Source organism: Perognathus longimembris, chromosome 23, assembly GCF_023159225.1.
Source record: "Perognathus longimembris pacificus isolate PPM17 chromosome 23, ASM2315922v1, whole genome shotgun sequence".
NCBI lineage: Eukaryota > Metazoa > Chordata > Mammalia > Rodentia > Heteromyidae > Perognathus > Perognathus longimembris.
This window is the reverse complement of record NC_063183.1, coordinates 17362647-17382772: the sequence shown is the minus strand read 5'-3', so window position 1 is coordinate 17382772 and position 20126 is coordinate 17362647. Positions and strand designations below refer to the sequence as shown.

The window sequence follows — 20126 nt, the reverse complement described above, 5'->3', positions numbered from 1 at the left end:
GTCTCAGGGCACGGGGACAGTCAGCCTGGCAGAAGCCCGGGGACTGGAGAGCCGGATCCAGGTGGGAAACTAGAGGTTGGAAGTGGACAGGCCTGAGCATGGTGAATCTAAGAGCCAGTAGGCGCCCCTCCTGTCAGCACCCCTTCAGTACCTCATCCCGGTGAGGGCCAAGCCATGCCTTGTAATGGACCACCTGCCTTCTGGTTCCCAGAGACCCCACCCCCCGGCTACCTGAGTGAAGATGGAGAAGCCAGTGACCACCAGATGAACCACAGTATGGATGCAGGTCAGCTCAGCAGGGCGCTCCAAGGCTGAACCCAGCAGCTTGGCTTGCCCCTCCTCTCCCTTCCCTTCCCCCCTCTCCCCTTTCTTCTTCTGTCACATGGGTAAAAGGTACTTTTTCTTGGGTGCTGGCTTCACAGATGATTGAGGGAGATTGAGAAATGGTCAGCCACCCACTGTGCCCTGGTAGGGGATGCCCCATTGAAAGTGCCCAGGGGAGGCTGCTTCTAGTGGTATAGACTTCTATTTTATTTTGCCATTCCTGGGGCTTGAACTCAGGGCCTGAGCACTATCCCTGGCTTCCTTTTGCTCAAGGCTAGCACTCTGCCACTGAGTGGCTACACAGCGCCACTTCTGGCCTTATCTATATATGTGGTGCTGAGGAATCGAACCCAGGGCTTCATGTATATGAGGCAAGCACTCTTGCCCACTAGGCCATGTTCCCAGCCCCTGGTATAGACTTTTAATACTCAGTGAAAGACACCTGAAGCCAGGTGCTAGTGGCTTATACTTATAATCCTAACTACTTGGGAGGCTGACATCTGAGGATCGAGGTTTGAAGCCAGCCCAGGCAGCAAAGTCTGTGAGACGTATCTTCAGTGAATCAGCGGAAAGCCAGAAATGATGGTGTGGCTCAAGTGGTAGAGCACCAGCCTCGTGCAAAAAAATCTAAGGGAGAATGCTCAGGCCTGAGTTCAAGCCTTAGTATCAGCTCGCGCACGCATGCGTACACACACACACTCTGCCTAGAAGCTTGAATGGAGGAACCGTTTTTTTCCAATGGCCAGCAGAGACCTTGGGAGCAACTCCTTTTCTCTGGTGGCCAAATGTGACCCATGTGCTCTGGTCGGGGAGGGATCTGGCCTAATGCTTTCTTTCTACGTCTCCAGATGTTTCCCACATCATTTATTATGGGACCAAATTGGCTCCAAACCAGCAGCGCCTTGAATGGAACCCCAGCTGCCACACGGAGCAAGCAGCTAGCGAGTGTGCGCTGCGTTGTGTGTGGTTGGGAGAGGGGGGAAGGGGACAGAGCAGATGTTCCATCGTGATAGTGGCAGGCACGCGTGCGCACACACCGAGCCGCTAGACACGGAGCCACCTGCTTTCCTGAAAGAACCAGAAGCTCACCTACCTTGTACACATGGGTGCTGGGGTCCACACACACACACACACACACACACACACACACACACACACACCCCGCCCTGGCAGACGTACGCAATGCCAAGCGACCACTGCACGCTTGCAGCTCTGAAAGGTTTCGTCCTCCTCCCACCCCTTCTTGTCTCATTTATTTTTTCTTATCCCTTCTTCTTACTGCAGCACTCTGTTGTGGTCATCCACTATTTCTCTAAAAGGGTCGAGGATGAGGTCTTGGGAACCCAGCCAGTCTATACATGTGTGGGTAAAAGATCTCTATTCTCTGTTCTTCCTAGAGCTGACCATTTACATCCCAGACCTTTGGGGGCTTGGCTTCCTTGCACACGTGTTTTTGTTACCTTGGTCTCTCCCTTAGCACCTACATGCCCTATGATACCAGGGAGAAAGTTCTAGAGTTTTCTCAAGTCTTTGTGAATCCAGCCAGCACAACAATAAACACGTATTTACTGACTGCCTCCTGTGTACCATTCACGATGTTAGCATTTGTAGTTGTGTGTGTCTGTCACTGGAGATTGAATTCAGGGCTCTGTCACCTAAGTCATGCCCCAGCTCATTTGTGCTCCAGTTGATTTTCCAGATAGAGTCTCCTGCTTTAGCCTAGGCTGGTCTCAAGTCTCAGCCCTCCTACTCACACTTCCCAAGTAGCTGAGATCACAGGTATGTGGCACCATGCCTGGCTGTCTTAGCATCTTTATAGGAATAGTCTTCCTCAATTTCTGCACGTCAAAGAATAGACCACATTATCCCCATTTAGACCAAGGAGGGGAAAATTGGGGCTCAAAGGTTTAGAGGACGTATGACCACATAGCTAACCCTAACATGTGGTAGTGGTGTCTATACCCCATGACTGACTCTGGTTCCTGTCGCATTGGATTCGGTGTCACGGGAGAGAAGAAACTAGGGTCCATCTCCGTTGCCATGGAGATTCTTTAGCTATCAGTGAGACGAGAGAACCCCTGGGAAAGGACAAAGGTGGTGCGTGCCTGAGACCCAGAGTAGGCCCAGCTTTGAGGACTGTGGTGTCTTGCTTGACTGTAAGTCACCGTGCAGCCTGAACCACACAGGAACAGGTGGGGTTGGAGTTGGGGAGTAGGGGCCGATAAGGGGGAGCTGCAGTGTGGAAAGGCAGCTGCAGGATGTCTTCGACGGCTGACGCAGTACAGTTTTCCTTTCTTCTGGGGTTGAGGGGTAGAACAAGATGGCAGAGTGTGAATTAGGTAGTGCGGGACATTTTCCTTTGTGAGCCATCTTGCCTTGTACTAAATAATGCTGTCGGTTTTCTGAGTTGAAGGATTCCCAAGACTGTTTTATGAGTTTCCTAAAGTTGATATTTCCAGCTACTGGAGCTGCTGCACCTGGTGGGCTGGGCACGGCAGAATTTAGTGGGGAATGCCAGTGTGTCCAAAATGGCGTCACCTGTCAGAGCTGTCTGGTGTGTGTGTGTGTGTGTGTGTGTGTGTGTGTGTGTGTGTGTGTGTGTGTCCTGGGGCTTGAACTCAGGGCCTGGGCACTGTGCTGGAGCTTTTTTGGCCCAAGGCTGGTGCTCTAGCACTTTAGCTTGGCTCCACTTCCAACTTTTTGACTGTCAATTGGAGATAAGAGCCTCACAGACTTTCCTGCCCAAGCTGGCTTCAAACCACGATCCTCAGATCTCAGCCTTCTGAGTAGGTAGGATGACAGGCGTGAGCCACCCACATCTGGCTACAGCCTGGTCTTTCTGGCATTTGTGCACCCAGCATAGAGGTCCAAGCTTTGCTGGTGGAGATATCATATGTATGTTTTTTTTCCCCATATCAAAGAATGGAAAAGGTGTTGTTTTGTAAACACTTTTCCAAATAGGCTCTTGGGATCTGTGTGTTTCCAGACCTTGCCTGACAATGTCAGATAAACCTGTTATTTGGAGGCTGGGAATGTGGCTTAGCAGTAGAGGGCTTGCCTAGCATACATGAAGCAGGGTTTGATTCCTCAGCACCACATACACAGAAAAACATAAACAGAAAAGGCTGGAAGTGGCGCTATAGCTCAGGTGGCTCAAGAGCATAGCCTTGAGAAAAAAAGATAAGGGATAATATCCAAGCACTGAGTTCAAGCCCCAGGACCAGCACACACACACACAATCATTGTGCGGGCAGAGTGTAGCAATCGCTGGGAATGGCTGGTGAGCCTTGGGCTGAGGATAGCAGGGCGGCGGGGAGGAGTCGTGTTCTCTCCTTTTCCTGGGCACAGTTTGCCTTTCTTAAGGGCATGTATGTGAGCTGAACACAGCCCTGGGCTGGGGCCTTGCGTAGGATCCGAACCTCTCAGGTTTCCGGAGGTCTCACAGGCCCTCCGTTCCTTCCATGCGTCCATGCCGCAGAGGCAGCAGCGGGCCTAGGGAGGGAAATGAGGCCAGACCGGGCTTCTCCCGGCTTGGAGCGGGATTTTCGGCCATGGTGATGATTAGCCACTCGTCTTGATGAAGTGTTAAGTAATTCAGCTCCCTCTTCCCCTCCCCCCTCCCTGCAATCGTTTCTAAAGTCTCTCACCACTATGTCTCACCTTGCAGGTTCTCCAAACCTATCCCCGAATCCGATGTCCCCGGCACACAATAACTTGGGTGAGTAGCTCCTCGTCTGTACAGCTGGGACCCTTTCTGGATGCCGGCCAAGTGGTGGCCCTTGTGGGAGGGGGCCAGCCCAGGCCCCGCCCACTGGGTTCTGGTTCTGGCCATGCTGGGTCACCGTGGAACGGGGAAACCCGAGAACTGTGGTGGCAGCAAAGGCTCCCCAGCCCGGGATTGTGTTTCCCTGGGGTGGCGATCAGACGTGAGTGAATGAAAGTCCCCCAGACCTTAGGCCCAGGAGATTGGGGCTGTGGTCTGCCAAGCACACTGTGTGTGGTTTGGGGCAGGGCCACGGGCGGCTGGGCACACTCAGTCCTCGGCTTCCAAGGACTTATTCAAATGTACTTATTTGTCTTGAAACAAATGTGTTTGTTTGTTGTTTTTAAGTGCTGGTCCTGGGGCTTGAACTCAGACCCTGCCCACTGTCCCTGAACATTTTTGCTCAAGCCTACCACTCTACCCTTTGAGCCCCAGCTCTACTTCCAGCTTTTTTTCAGATTTTATTTTTCGTGCCTAATTGGCCATATGGACTTTCCTGTCCAGGCTGCCTTCGAACCATGCTCCTCAGAGCTGAACCTCCTGAGTAGCTGGGGTTACAGGTGTGAGCCACCAGCACCCAGTTTGTAACAGTTTATTACTAAAGCAGCGACATTTAAAGAATCTGGCAGGGAATGCCAGTGTACCCATAGTTCTGGCACCACCTGCCCCAGCTGTGATATATTTATTTGTTTTGTTTTTGTTGCCAGTCCTGGGGCGTGGACTCAGGGCCTGAGCACTGTCCCTGGCTTCTTTTTGCTCAAGGCTAGCACTCTACCTCTTGAGCCACAGCACCACTTCCGGCCTTTTTCTATCTATGTGGTGCTGAGGAATCGAACCCAGGGCTTCATGTATAGGAGGCGAGCACTTTACCACTAGGCCATATTCCCAGTCCTCCCAGCTGTGATATGTCCTGTGTTTTCTTCTGTTGGTTTTTCTTCCCTCCCCAGGCATTTGTGTGCCCAGCGTAGATGTCTGAGCTTTGCCTGTAGAGTCACCTTGTGTGTTATTTGTGTTCTTTTGCAAATACATTTGCATATTTTATTTATTTATTTTTTTTGGCCAGTCCTGGGCCTTGGACTCAGGGCCCGAGCACTGTCCCTGGCTTCCTTTTTGCTCAAGGCTAGCACTCTGCCACTTGAGCCACAGCGCCCCTTCTGGCCGTTTTCTGTATATGTGGTGCTGGGGAATCGAACCCAGGGCCTCATGTATACGAGGCAAGCTCTCTCGCCACTAGGCCATATCCCCAGCCCCACGTTTGCATATTTGGATGCCTTGGTTTTTGGTTTGCTTTATCTCCCGAGGTTTTCAAGCCCCAGGACATTGTCCACAGACAGTCCCCAGTGTTGGGCTGCTGGCTCGGCGCTCCTCCGGTTTACAGGGCCGGGGAGGCAGTGTCCTTCAGCTCTTGGGCATAGTAGCTGTGTGGAGGCTGTGAAAACCAACCAGTGTCTGGGTGGGTTTGTTTCCCTTTGTGCTAGTACCTGAGCCCTGAACTCAGAGCCTTGCATTCTTTCTTAGCTTTTGTGCTCAGGGCTGGCACTCTGCCGCTTGAGCCACGCCTCCACTTCTGGCCTTTGGCTGGTTCATTGGAAAGAAGAGTCTCATGGACTTTCCTGCCCCAGCTGGCTTTGATCTGTGATCCTCAGCTCTCAGCCTCCTCCTGGGTAGCTTGGATGACAGGTGTGAGCCAGCAGCGCCCGGCATGGCATGTCTGTTCTTTTTATTAAGGGAACTTCTGGTACTCTGGTCTGGTAGTTTGGGTTGTCTTGAGGCTTTACGAGCCGGCTGTCACTGAATGGGTCAGAACAGCGATCATTGTGTCAGGGGTGGGGCTCAGCGTGGATTGGCTGACCCTCATGCCAATGGGTTTCTAGACCTTGACTGACAATGCCATCGTTTGGAAAATTCGAGATGCTTGAAGGCGTTTTTAAAAATTTATTTAGTTTTGCTGATCCTGGGGCTTGAACTCAGGGCCTGGATGTTGTCCCTGTCTTGTTTGGCTCAAGGCTAGCATTCTGCCAGTTGAGTCACAGTGCCACTTCTGGCTTTTTGCTGGTGTATTAGAGAAAAGCATATCACGGACTGTTCCGCCTGGGGCCGCTGTGAACTGTGGCCCTCGGATCTCCACCTCCTGACAGGTGAGAGTCACTGGCCCCCACCTCAGGGATCTGTTTTAAGATCTTTGTAGAGTCGTATCAGCTGCGAGTGCCGAGCTTTGCCAAGCGAATGCCACATGCTGGTATGGAAGGACTCGGTGATGCAAAACCAACTGGAAGGTTAGAAGCTATGGTAACACTCAGCGCATCAAAGGCCGTGCCTTGACGTGAACTTGACGTTTTTTGAAATGGGCTGTGTTTAGATTTATTCTCGGATTCCTTTTACCCTACAGGATCTAGGTTAAATGCGTTTGGTCCACAAACTGGGGCAGGCATTTGCCTTTGAAACTACAAAGGTCACAGGCCGGTGGGGAGATGGCCGTTGCTTGTCCTCGCTTGTCACCCTCTAGATTATCAGGTCTAGGTTGGTAGGGGACTCTTGAGCAGAGTCCACATCAACATGATTCTTTCTCTCTTTCCCTCCTCTCTCTCTCTTCAGCTTCCTCGCTGAGTGTGGAAAGTCCTTGGGTCATTCCTACAGAAGCAGGGGTGACACCCACAGTCTAGATAGCAGAAAGAGGGGTTGGCCTAGTTACACCTCCACCGGGAAGGTCTGGATTGGGGACGAGTTAAGAGTCAGGACTCGGGCTGAGGATATGGCCTAGTGGCAAGAGTGCTTGCCTCATATACATGAGGCACTGGGTTCGATTCCCCAGCACCACATATACAGAAAACGTCCAGAAGGGGCGCTGTGGCTCAAGTGGCAGAGTGCTAGCCTTGAGCAAAAAAGAAGCCAGGGACGGTGCTCAGGCCCTGAGTCCAGGACTGGCCAAAAAAAAAAAAAAAAAAAAAAAAGAGTCAGGACTCAGGACCAGACACTGGTACTGGCAGGTCTAGCTTCCTCTCTTCTTGGCCGAATCCTTCGCCATTCAAACCCCATGCTGGAGTGAGGTTCTCCGAGACTTCTGGCCAACTGGCCAAAAGGGGATGAAATGAGGCTGGCCATCATCGAAACATTTCCTGAGAGTTTATTTCCTTATTCGCTACTGTTTGGCTGCATCATGATGTTCACACCCATTCATTCATTTGTTCATCCATTCGTTCGTTCATTCGTGCTGGTACTGGAGCTTGAATTCGGTGCCTGAGCCCAGTCCTTTAGCTTTTTCGCTCAAGGCTAGCGCTCTATCACTTGAGCCACGCCTCCACATCTGGCTTTTTTGGTGGTTAATTGGAGATAAGAGTCTCATGGGCTTTTCCTGCCCAGGTTGGCTTCAGACTGCATTCCCTAGATCTCAACCCCCTGGGTAGCTAGGATTACAGGCAGGAGTCATCAGTGCTCAGGTTAAAGCTCACTTTGGAATGTAGAAGTATTGCACATTTTCATTTTCCAGATTAGGAAACCAAGGATAGACTCGTGAACTCACTTATCCCGGGTTAAACTGTTGACCGGTGAAGCTGGCTTTGAACTCGACTTCCTGGGACAGGCCGTGTCCCCACTGCAGCAGGTCACTGCTTTGTGGTCTATTGAGGCCAGGTACCCCTGCCCGTGTCACGCCCACCTTATTCCTTTGTTACCCAGCTACCTCCTGCCCAGTCACCCTGTGCCAGCTTAGATGGGGGGTGTGGTTGGAGGAGCCATCACAGACCAGCCGGGGGGCGCTCCATGGTCTTATTGGGTTCCTAAGAACAATAACTAGTTGTAGAACAAGAGTCTGGATAACTGGGTGCTGGTGGCCCATGTCCGTAATCCTAGCTACTCAGGAGGCTGAGATCCCGGGATCTTGGTTCGAAGATAACCAGGCAAGAAAGTTCATCAGACTCATCTCTAATTAACCAGCAAAAAAAAAAAAAGCTGGAAGTGGAGCTGTGGTTCAAGTGGTAGAGCACTAGCCTTGAGTGAAAAGGCTCAAGGCCTTGAATTCAAGCTCCAGTACAGACACATTTGTGTGCGTGTGTGCATGTACACACACACATACACACACACGATAGTGTTATAAGCTGGGTTCTGGTGGCTCAGACCTATAATCCTAACTACTCACGAGGGAGCTGGGGATTGTGGTTCAAAGCCAGCCTGGGCAAGGAAGTTCCTAGGACACTTATTTCCAATTAACCACCAGAAAAACCAGAAGTGGAGCTGTGCCTTAAAGTGGTAGAGCAAAAAACGCTGAGGGACATCACTCAGGCCCCGAGTTCAAGCCCCATGACCAACAACAACAACAAGGAACGATACTGTTGTGAAGTTACTATAGGGAAAGCAGATGTGAGCAATGTGGCTTCCCTCTTTCACGCCCTCCCCACTCTGGTGTGGGCCCCAGGTCTGCGAAAGGGTGAGCATCCGGCCACACAGCGGAGCCACACCCCAAAAACATGATCAAGGCCCAGCCAGGCCTCTTGCACTGGGGAGCCCCAGGACATTTGTTTTGGGGGGGGGGGCCACGAGCCGTCACACACGGTGTGGGTGAATCACCTGGAATTTCCCAAGCATGTCACTCAGAGGGGATGGAACAAATGAAAGGGAAGTGGGTGGCAGGTGGAGAGGGGAGAAAGGTGATGCACCAACTCCTGCCAGGTGAGTAAGTTGTTCCTGGCTTTCCTGTGAGACAGTCAGGGAGTGGCTTGACGGAGGACACGGGGCCCCAGGAGCCCCCTGGGGGTAGCAGGTGAGCTGGGGTTGCAGAAGTTGATGGCTTCTCATAGCCTCCTGGCAGGAAGGACAAAAGCCTTCCCCTCTGGCAGGAGAGAGGGGAGAGGGTGGATGGCGGAGCAGCTGCAAGGTAGCAAGCAGGCCACTGGCCCTGGAGAGAAGACAGGAGCCCAGGTCACAGGCCTGACCCGGGGCCAGGTGTGCCCTACCTGCCTGCCTGCCTGCCTGCCTGCCTGCCTGCCTGCCTGCCTGCCTGCCTGCCTGCCTGCCTTCCTTCCTGCCTGCCTGCCTGCCTGCCTTTTTTCATTCCTTTTTTTTTTTTTTGGCCAGTCCTGGGCCTTGAACTCAGGGCCTGAGCACTGTCCTTGAGTCTTTATGCTCAAGGCCACTGCTCTTCCGTTTCCAGTGTTTTGGGTAGCTTGGGCTGGCTTTGAACCGTGATCCTCAGATCTCAGCCTCCTGAGTAGCTAGGGTGACACGGGTGAGACACCAGCGCCAGGCACTGTAAGTTCACAGGCAGACGGCATGATGGAAGACAGGAAGTTGGCCCTCACCTTCCTGGGACCTGTAGACTTTGCTTTTGTTCTTGGTTGCACTGAACTGTTAGGAGGCGAGGCTAAAAGATTACAAGGTTCTTTTGTGTGTGTGTCTGTGTCTGTCTGTCTGTTCATCCTAGGGCTTGAACTCAGGGCCTGGGTGCTGTCCCTCAGCCTTTTTGCTCAAGGCAAGTGCTCTACCATTTGAGCCACAGCTCCACTTCAGGCTTTTTGGTGATTAATTGGAGATAAGAGTCTCATGGACTTTCATGCCCTGGGTTGGTTTGCACAGCGATCTTCAGAGCTCAGCCTCCTGGGTAGCTAGGATGACATCACAGGTGTGAGGCATGGAGCACTGGCCTCCACAAGGTTGTTTTTATGTGTGTTCCGACAGAGTGAGGCTACCATGAGGGATGGACAGAAGTTGGGGATATGCTAATACCACAGGGTGGTGTGTGTGTGTGTGTGTGTGTGTGTGTGTGTGTGTGTGTGCAGAGAACTGGGGTTTGAACTCATGATCCCACCTTTTTTCACTCAAGTCTGGCACTCTCCCACTTGAGCCACAGCTCCAGTGTCTGCTTCTTGTTGGTTCATTGGAGAGAAGAGTCGCATGGACGTTCCCGCCCTGGCTGACTTTGAACCGTGATCCTCAGGTTCTCAGTTCACTGAGGAGCTAGGATGACGGGCGTGAGCTACAACAATTCCCTGCTTTCAATTAGAGCAGAAAGTGAATTTCTCCCCCTTCAACGCTCGCCTTTGCCGGATTCAGATCTTTCGCACATGTTATTAATAGGCATCTCTGAACCCTGAGCATTGCCTTCTGGATTTTATTCTGTTTTCTTTTCCTTAAACAAAACAGAAAGTCGATGCCAGCTTGGAACAGAGCTCAAAACTGAAGCCGGCCAATGTGTTTGGCTGGCAGGGGGCCAGTGGAGAATTAAACACCCCATGCCACTTAAGAACGTCTGGCCAGCTCCACATGGAGGGGGGAGGGCGTGGCCAGCGCAGCTGGAGGAGGCTGCGTGCCCCACACCATGGCTTTGGAGAGAGATAAGTGCCACCCGGCCGTCGGGTAGGAGCAGGGCTGCTGCCTTAAACCAGGGCCTGCTCACGGGCTTGACCCCCTCCTCCTAAGACCATTAAAGTTTAGTGCCCAGGCAGCTTTTGTTCCCCTCAATGGATCTAGGGAGCACTGTGCGTCTCCCCATCCCACTTGCATTTCTACTCTGGCTTTTGCGTTGTCTTCTCTGAGCCCTCTTCCAGTAAACACACACGGTTGTCATGTGTGACTTTTTGCTTCTCTTGTACTGGTTGTGCTGTGGGTAAGATCTTTGGTGGGAAAGAAATGAGGACCTGTGTACAGCTTTCCAACACAGTCAGGCATGGTAGTATACACCTGTAATCCCAGCTTTGTAAACCTGAGCTTCCTGGGAGATTGGAGAGTTGAGGCTCGGCCTGGGCAAAGGTAACAATAGACCCTGTCTCAAAAACAAAACCAACAAAACAGAAAGGGTTGAGAGTGTAGAATGCTTGCCTAGCATGTGCAAGGCCCTGAGTTCAAACCCCGGTAGTAGCACCAGGGCCACTTGGAGGTGACCACCGCTCTTGGTTTTGCTGCTCATTTTGCAGAAGGGACCGCAGAGGAGGAGCCGCTGGGGCTGCTGGGAAGGAAGCGAGAAGCAGGGTTGCCTTCCTGTTGTTTGCAGCGACTAGAGAAGCATGATTTGCTCCCCGTGTCAGTGCTGCCCCTGAGCCGGGTCGTCCATACGGCGTTGTGAAGCCGCAGTTGGCACGGTCGCTGGGTTCCCCCAACCAGCACCTTGCTAATGATGTGTCAGGCTCCAGCTCCAGCGCTTCCATAACCCTGCGTCTGCAGCTGGTGGGGTGTTGGGAGAAGGGCTCTGATCTGTTTGTTAGGGTCTCTCGGCCTGGGGCCTCTTGAATCCTGGGACCATCTTTGTGGGTAGCCTGCCAGCTTGGATGTGGTGTAGACGGCTGTTCTGTCATTGTTTCCTGGGAGCTTCGCTCGCTGTCTTTTGTCTGGACTAAACCCAGGGCATTCTACACAGGACTTTATGATTTGGGGGTGAGGGTTTTGTTCAGTTCTGTGCATTGCGGAGTAAACCAGGGCTGGCCCAGACCAGCCCAAACTGCCTCTCCTTCCGACGGACCCGTGCCAGGTGGAGTGATCTGGAAGGTTCTCCGTAGATGTCTTCCGGTGCTCTAGTTATCCTAGCAGACAAGCAAGCTCTGAGCGGAAAGGGAGAGTATGTCCCCCAAGGTCGTACGCTAGGCCAGCAGCTTCATATGTTGCCCGGCTATTTTGAATGCATGCTTGGGATGTACTTAGTTTATTCTTTCTTTTGTGCCAGCAGTACCGGGGCTTAAGCACAGGGTCTAGGCACCGTCCCTTAGCTTTTTTTTTTATTCAAAGCTTGTGCTCTACCACCTGAGCCACGGCTCTACTTCTGACTTTTTGTTGGTTAATAAGAGTCTCACAGGTTTCCCTACCTGGACTGGCTTCAAACCAGGAGCCTCAGATCTCAGCCTCCTGAGTAGCTAGGATGACAGGCGTGAGCCAGCTGTGCCTAGCAACATTTTTTTTTTCTCTTTTGAATTGTCACCACTTGAGAGAGAAAGGTAGACGTAGGCAACATCTAGCAGCTGCTGCGAGGCCAGTGAAGGCATCCTGCAATGTGTGGAGCCCTTTCCTCCCAAGCCCCGCGTGTCGCGAGTGCTAGGGCTGGAAACCCAGCGTGAGGAGGGGCGACCTCGTCCACCTGCCCTGTGTGGGTGTGTGCCCCCCTCGACCCCCAGCGCCCTCTGACCTCCAGGAGGAGATGAACGAGTGTCTGTCAGGAGCTCTCTCGGCCCTTTCTTGTGGGCAGCCTGGTTTGCGCTCTCTGGGAGGTGGGCTCTCCCAGGGTTGAGGAGCGGAGGTGCCCAGCAGACCCTTGGTCCTCAGGTTGCCTGGTGTGTCTGGGGCCGGGTTCTCTGGTCAGCCCTGAGCCCTTCCTGCCTCTCGGCATCAGAGCCCAGCTGAAGCGGGGGTGGGGGGGTGGGGGGGAGGGGGGGCCCTGGGACAGCACGGTCCCGTTGGGCCGTCAGAACACTTACGAATGGACACCCTGAATGATCAGGTGACTCTAAGTATATCACAGAACGAGTGCGTCAGAGCCCGGTGTCTGTGCCTTACACCAGTAATCCCCGCTACTCAGGACACTGCGATGTGTGGTTCGAAGCTAGCTCAGGCAGGGAAGTCCACGAGGCTCCTATATCTCCAGTTAATCACCACAAAAGCCAGGAGTGGAGTCGTGACTCAAGTGGAAGAGCACCAGCCTTGAGTGAAAAAGCTAAGGGACAGCACCCAGGCCCTGGGTTCAAGTCCCAGTATTGGCAGCCCTCCCACCTTCAAAAACATTTATGCAATGAAAGCCCCCCCCCCCCCCCCCCGGGAGAGGGCCATTGACATCTCGAGAGAAGTGGGAAACTATCTTCCAGAAGCTTTTCCTGGAGGTCACTGATCCTTCAGACCGTGTCTCCACAGACCTGCAGCCAGTCACCTACTGCGAGCCGGCCTTCTGGTGCTCCATCTCCTATTATGAGCTGAACCAGCGTGTGGGGGAGACATTCCACGCCTCGCAGCCCTCCATGACTGTGGACGGCTTCACCGACCCCTCCAACTCGGAGCGCTTCTGCCTGGGTCTGCTGTCCAACGTCAACCGGAACGCAGCGGTGGAGCTGACGCGGAGGCACATCGGTAACAGGGGTCTCTCACCTCCACCCCCGTGCCCCCCTCAGAGTAGCCAGCCGCACTCTGCTGGGACCTGAGGAAGGACTCCACTCCCTCATCTGCCCCCACGTGCTCTGTTGTCCTCGTTACTCTCAGACCGGCAGAGTTCAGGCTGCTTGGTCATTCCTAACCCAAAGAGCAAGGTCATGTCTGAAAAATCGAGAAGCTACAGAGGGGGACGGGGAAGGGCAATCGATGGGAAACAGAACATGCCAATTCTTTCAACAAAAGTACACATGAAGGCCTGGTGTGGTGTCGAATGCCTGTAGTCCCAGCTACTTAGAAATCAAAAGTAAGGATTATGATCCGAAGCCAGCCGTGAGCGAGTGTGAGACCCTACCTCAAAACAAACTAAAGCAAAAAGGGACTGGGTGGCATGGCTCAAGGAGTAGAGTGCCTGAGACTCTGAGCTCAAACCCTAGAACTACCACAAAAAGAAGTACCCCTAACATACGGGTAGGTTAATCAGGGCTAATAAACGGGCAGTTATTCTTAAAGGAGTGATCTATTGTTGATTTCCTATGATTATTCTAGGCAATTAGAGAATGTAGAAAGATAAGATAGGTCTACTACCAACATACCACAGCTAGCACCATGCCACCTTACTATGTCCAGATCATAAGTTAAAGCATGGCTTTGGGGGTTTAGGGCCCCCCCACCCAAAGAGATGAAGCCATGTCACTTAGCTTTCTTATAAAATTATTAAGCTAAGGAGGGCCATGATTTGGGGATTCAGAATGACGGGCAATTGGAACTTAGAAGGGCTGGCGAGAGGTTAAAATACTATGTCTTCAAATACCATCCTGGAGCCCCCCAATTGGCTGACGGGCTTGGGGCAGGGCAGAAGCTCATGATCTAAGCTTGGTCTGGTGGTCTTGGTTCTTGCTGGTTTTGCTGTATGTTCTCTGACAGAAGTTAGTCCAGCTGAAAATAGCCAGGCACCAGCGGTTCATTCTTGTCAACCTCACTACTCAGGAGGCTGAGATGTGAGGATCACAGTTTGAAGCCAGCCTGGGCAGGAAAGTCCATGAGACTCTCATCTCCAGTGAACCACCAGAAAACCGGAAGTGGGGCTCAAAGTGGTAGAGCACTGGCCTTGAGCACAAAAGCCCAGAGACAGTGCTCAGGCCCCGAGTTCAACCCCCATGACCACCACCACCACCAACAACAAAAAGATTCTGTGATTCTTAGAGGACAAGTTGGGGTTTTGTGAGCCCAGGCAGTGTGCCCTGTGGGTCTGAGCCTCTCCATCGCCACCTCTGCCCCTCCACATAGACCCCCCAGCACCAAGTCCTGTGGGCGTTCAGGAAGCAGGAGTGGGAGTCGAGGGGGCCGAGGAAAAGGACGTGAAGTATTCATGGGGCAGGCACCCGTGTGACACGGGAAAGGCTCTGCTTTCCTGGCTTCGTCCTGCAGCCACGGTCTCCGGCTAGAGAAGGAAGGGGAGCCCCGCGCACGGAGTATTTACATAGCCGCTGGAACCGCCGAGTCCATTTAAGAATCATTTCTGCCCATCTGGAGTGGATTTAGGAGATGAAGGGAAGGTGAATCTGCAGATGCATGGAGTTAGGAGGAGGCCGAGGGGTGGCCTGCGGGCTGCTGGCTTTTGGAGGTCAGAGTTTGTGGGGTGGAAAGGGCCCGGGACAGCCGGATGGGACGAGAGGCAGCGGCAGTGTCACCTGGTAGCTACCATGTCACTGTGGCTGTACTGTCACCCAATTCTCCAGAAAGGAGCTCAGGCAACTGGAGGCTTGGTTCAAGTGATAGGGCTCTGGCCTTGAGCAAAAATCACTGAGCAAGAGCTCGAAGCCCTGAGTTCAAGTCTGTACTGGCACCAAAATTAAAATACAGAAAAGAGAAAGGAACTCAGCCCCACCAGTTGGCTGTGGTGACGGAGGCCCCTACTATGGCAGGCTGGTTCTTCTCTGTCATTCGCTTCCCCTTCTTTAGAAACCCACAGATCCCATACTTGGGGGTCAGGCAGGGCTCTGGGTCCTCAGAAGTGCCCTGACTCCCCCCATCCCTCCCCCCCCCTCCAGGGAGAGGCGTACGGCTCTACTACATCGGAGGGGAGGTGTTTGCCGAGTGCCTGAGCGACAGCGCCATCTTCGTCCAGTCTCCCAACTGTAACCAGCGCTATGGCTGGCACCCGGCCACGGTCTGCAAGATCCCACCAGGTAAGCCTCTCCCCTGGGTCTTCACCCCTGAGGGTGTGCCCGGGGTGCTTACCCCCTCCCCCCCACCCCGGCTTTCCTCTCCACTCATGTTGACATTGTTAGCTGGGTTTTCTCTGTGCCCATCTTCCTGAACTTCAGGGAGGAAGGACAGTGTCCAATGGCCTGCCTTTAGCCTGGACACCCGCCTGCTGTGCTAGGTATGGAAATACTCGAGCTGCTTCCCTCCTTCCCTCCCTCCCTTCTTTCCTCCCTCCCTTCTTCCTTCTTTCTCTCAACTCTTCCCACAGACGTACATGGCACGTAGGCCTGTGCCAGCTATTTGAGGGGGCCATGTTTCCATTCCCACAGGCGATACAGACAAGCTGGCGGCTCATGCCGATCGTCCTAACCACTCAAGAGACCTTTGAGGATCACGGTTCAAAGCCAACTTAGGCAGGAAAGTTTGTGAGACTCTTATCTCCAGTTAACTAGCAAAAAGCTGGAAGTGAAGCTGTGGCTCAAAGGGTAGAGCACCAGCCTTGAGTGAAAAACCTCAGGGACAGCACCCAAACTCTGAGTTCAAGCCCCAGTGTACACACACACACACACACACACACACACACACACACACACACACACACTAGTTCTCACTGGGGCTAACCTGGTGAAGGCTTTCAGGGGGGTGCGGGGAGGAAGGAAATCAATGAAGGCATTAGATAGAGACACAGCATGGCAGAGGTACGAAGTGGGTAGGAACCATGGGAAGGACAGGAGGACCTAGGAACGTATTGGTTTCGTCTTGGTGAAATGTTACGGGTTTTCAGAGTGAGGCTGACTACGAACCCACCTAGACGTCAAGAGTCTATATCGAGTGGAGCCCCCAAACGTACTTTGCATCTGCCTGGGCCTAAACAGCACCGTTAAGCGGGAGGCCCGCCCAGCCCACGCCCATTCTCCTGTGGCACGCATTCCCAGAACGCGGTCTGGAAGGGGCTGACAGGTGGCCCGGCTGGGCCAGGTCACTGCCCACGCTACACGCACGACACTTCGTCTGCTCCCTGAGTGGCAGGTGACTGGGCAGGGTCAACCTCAGAGCACGGACGATCCGAAGTGACAGCAGTGTTCCGGGCTCCCCGAGTGTGTTGTGGTTTGTGCTTACGAAAAGACAGTTACGTCTCTGGTCTCATTGACTCCTCTGAAACAAGTTCTGAGAGGTTAGGCTCTTGGCCCAGGGACACACAGCGAGCCGCCATGGCAGGGAAGAGCCGGGATTGGATGACTCGGGTAGCGCTCCTCTGCGTCTTGGCTCTTCCGGGGGCCCCCGGCTCCACCGCACTGCGGGGGGAGGCAGGAGACAAAGCTCAGTCGTCATCTTGGCCCTCTGCCTGCTGTTCCGTGAGGGCTGAGTGGACTCTGGTGGCGTTTGTCAGGTCAGAGTCGTGGAACGGGGATGGCCGGTCCATCTTAGAGAGGACACATGGCTCCCACGGGTGAGCAGGGGGAGCCCACGGCAGAGGAGAGGCCTGGGCTGGCCCGGTCGTGGGCTGATCACCTGGCTCGCCTTGGATTTCCCCCTCGTGCGCCTCTGTCTTCCCTTCTCCGGTGGCCACATTTCTGGCACGAAGGCTGGAGGACGCCAGGCCGGAGGTTTATTCTAAACTTTTATTTGCGTCCGTCTCCCCTCTACTGAATTAGACATCTACCTGAAATAGGGTGTGTCACTTCAACCCAACACGTGACCCCACTCCCTCCCTCCTGGTACAGCCTGAGTCAGGGGCTGGGGTGTAGGTTCCCCTCTGGCCCTTCCTATTAGGGCCTCCAGTCACCATCCTATCACATAGGCCGAGCACCAGGGCCTGGGTTCTTCTCCTTCTCTGATCCCTGCTTGGCCCAGGATGGACCCTTCAGATCACCTCCCTGTCCTCAGTCCCCCTCGCTTTCCCGTCTCAGCTTCCCACGGCCGGAGTGGGGGGCGGGGGGCGATGGGCCAGTCTTCCCTCCCCCTACCCCAACGTGAGTTGTCTTTCCCAGATGAGCTGGGCACATTTTCAAGGACAGGGGCCTGCTAGGCCCCTCTCTTGCACTGTGCGGAAGCGTGGAGTTCACGTCTGGTGTGATCCAGCGCCCGCTCTTGCCAGCTTCTGCCGCTCCCCAGCGCCATCCGTGTTTTTCTGCAGGATGCAACCTGAAGATCTTCAATAACCAGGAGTTCGCCGCCCTGCTGGCTCAGTCCGTCAACCAGGGCTTTGAGGCCGTGTACCAGCTGACGCGCATGTGCACCATCCGCATGAGCTTCGTCAAGGGCTGGGGAGCCGAGTACAGGTCAGTGAAGAGCGGGTGGGTGGCACGCACGGCGGGGCGGGGACAGCCAGCCCTGGGGAGCAGGAAGAGAACAGCGTTGGCCTAGGTGTGTGGCAGTTTCTCAGCACTGTAAACACACCTGCCCCGGGCTTCCCACCCTGTGGCATTGCCCCTGGCATATGGACTCGAGAACTAGGGTCTTAGGAGGGACCAGGACTTGCCTGAAATCACTTAGTTGGTAGAATGGCTGAGCCTAGAACCGAGCCCTTCTAGCCGCTGCGTCCTCTCTCTGGCAGATGGAACAGGGAGTCATCGCCCCATTCTCCCCTCCCCCTCCCGCCCGTCCCCCCCCTCCCGCCCGTCCCCCCCCCCCCATATCTCCCTGAAACTCCATTTCCAACTCAGGGACCTTGGTAACCCCAAGCATGTCAGACGTGAAAACGGGCAGTCAAGGAAGGAGATGAGCCAGGCCCCGTGGCTCGTCCCTGTCATCCTAGCCTGTCAGGAGGCTGAGATCTGAGGATCGTGGTTGGAAGCCAGCCTGGGCAGGAAAAAGCCTATAAGACACTTAACTCGAAGGAACCACTAAAAAGACGAAAGCGGTGCAAGGGGTGGAGCCCCAGTTTTGTGTGAAAAAGCTAAAGGGCAGCATCCAGACCCTGAGTTCAAGCCCCAGCAATAGCACCTCCCCGCCCTGTACCCCTCCAAAAAGGGGAGGAGTTTACTTGTATACATTTCTTAAAAAAAGAATTCCAGATCCATCTTTAAACATGGACCTGATAGTTAGATAGATCTACCTGGTCCCGTGTGTCTGTTTGAATCTGGACTGGCCCTAACAAGAATCCAGTTCCTTTTCTTGCCGCATGTAGTCACAAGTTTCCCGAGAGCTGTTTGTCCTTCCTTCACACCTCCTCCTCAGCCCCTGTGCGGACAGACAGACAGACAGACGCAGTGGTGCCTTACACGTCGCCGGGAGCCAGCGCCTTCCAAGTTCCTTTTCGTTTCTCTTCATTTTCCCAGATGTTTGGAATCTATTTTGTTTTGCAGTCATTCTTCACCCCGGCCAAACCCATTTCAATATTGGCTCCGGGCCATGGCTTATAATAAAAGCCTGATGAATACGGCTTACAGAAAGCTGGGTCCCCCTCGCAGGGGGGCCGGCCTGTAAATCCTCCTCCTCCATTTGCCCCTCTTCACACTGCTTCTCTTCCCTTCTGCCCCAGAGTGCCAAGGGAACACGGGCACCTTGGTCCTTGAAGTCTTTTCTGAAGCCCAGCAAGAGTGACCCAGTAAATCAAGTGGTCAGATCTCAGGAGAACTTACAGTCCTCCTGGGAGGGCCTGAAGACCTTCGCCTGGGCCCTGGGTCAAGCTGGGAAATGTCTCCACGAGCCCTTTAGCCCCGGCTCACTTCACTTAGGCAATTGAGAGTGAAAGGTTAAAAAAAAAAAAAAAAAGAATGACTGTTTTCAAGTGTGGAAGGGAAAATAAAATAGTTCAAAATGGTCCCCAGTGGAAATGAGCCCAGCTAACCCAATTTGCTGCTTATCATCCAGCGGAAGCTTGAGGGGGCCATTTGGGATACCCTCCACCCCCAGATCAGGCAGACACCCCGAGGACTTAGTTCTACACTGTCCTGCTCCTCAGACCTGCCAGGACAGCAGCCCTGGGCCTCGTGTGTCACCGGGGTACGGGGACGAGGTTCTTGGGGGTGTCGGAAGCCCTTTTCCGAGGGTCTACCCTGCCGGCTCACCCCATCCTGTGCGGCCCACTGCGTCACTGACGCCTGGCACAGGCAGGACGGCCTAACCAGTGGGTGCGGCCCCTTCCCAGAACAGTCCTGCCCCGCTCCTGCCTCCCGGGCCAAGCAGAGTAAGGTTTCAGCCCGGCGCTGTGCTCTGGGAGGAGGCCAGGAGCGGCGAGGCCCAGGCCTCTCACCTCCAGCTGGCACCGGGGCGCCCCGCCGCCTCCGCCGGCAGCCTCTGCTCAGCCCCGGGCCTCTGGGAGGCCGCCGGCGAGCTGCGTCACCCAAGGGCCCCCCGAAAATGCACACGCAGTGCTTTGGGGAAAACAGAAATGTGTGGTGTGCCTTAGTGTTTTTCCAGTCATTGTTCCACAGCTTAGCCGCACTCCTCGTAAGAGTTTCCAAAATAAGGCCGTCGATGGGAATTCTATCAGCACGCTGGGACACGGGAGGCATGGGGACTCGGCGGCATTTCGTGCAAACGCCCACCAGCAGACAGACATGTGTCATCGTGACCGGAAGGGCTGTCCCCCCCCCCATCCCCTCCCTCCCCGGGTTGGTGAGAGGCTACAGGTGTCCATGGGCCCAGATAAGAACCAAGGTGCCAGCTCTGCCTTAGGGAGGCAGAGGCTCGTCCCCGTTAACAGAGGGGGCCTCATGGACCTGGACTTCACTCTGTGTGCTTAATTCTTCCGGTATGCGGGTACCAAGGCTTGACCTCGGTCTGGGCGCTGTCCTTTAGCTTTTTCACTCAAGGCTGGTGTTCTGCT

General features: G+C 54.1%; 1 protein-coding gene across 1 annotated transcript in view; it reads left to right on the top strand.

Annotated features, from left to right (window-relative positions):
* The window catches only part of Smad3 (SMAD family member 3), a 98276-nt gene that overhangs the window by 76714 nt on the left and 1436 nt on the right, over positions 1-20126 (top strand). Inside the window, exons 4-8 of the mRNA XM_048333216.1 lie at positions 212-286; positions 3992-4042; positions 12911-13123; positions 15196-15333; positions 17490-17634. Coding sequence (XP_048189173.1) covers positions 212-286; positions 3992-4042; positions 12911-13123; positions 15196-15333; positions 17490-17634 — 622 coding nt within the window. The remainder of the gene's footprint in view (positions 1-211; positions 287-3991; positions 4043-12910; positions 13124-15195; positions 15334-17489; positions 17635-20126) is intronic.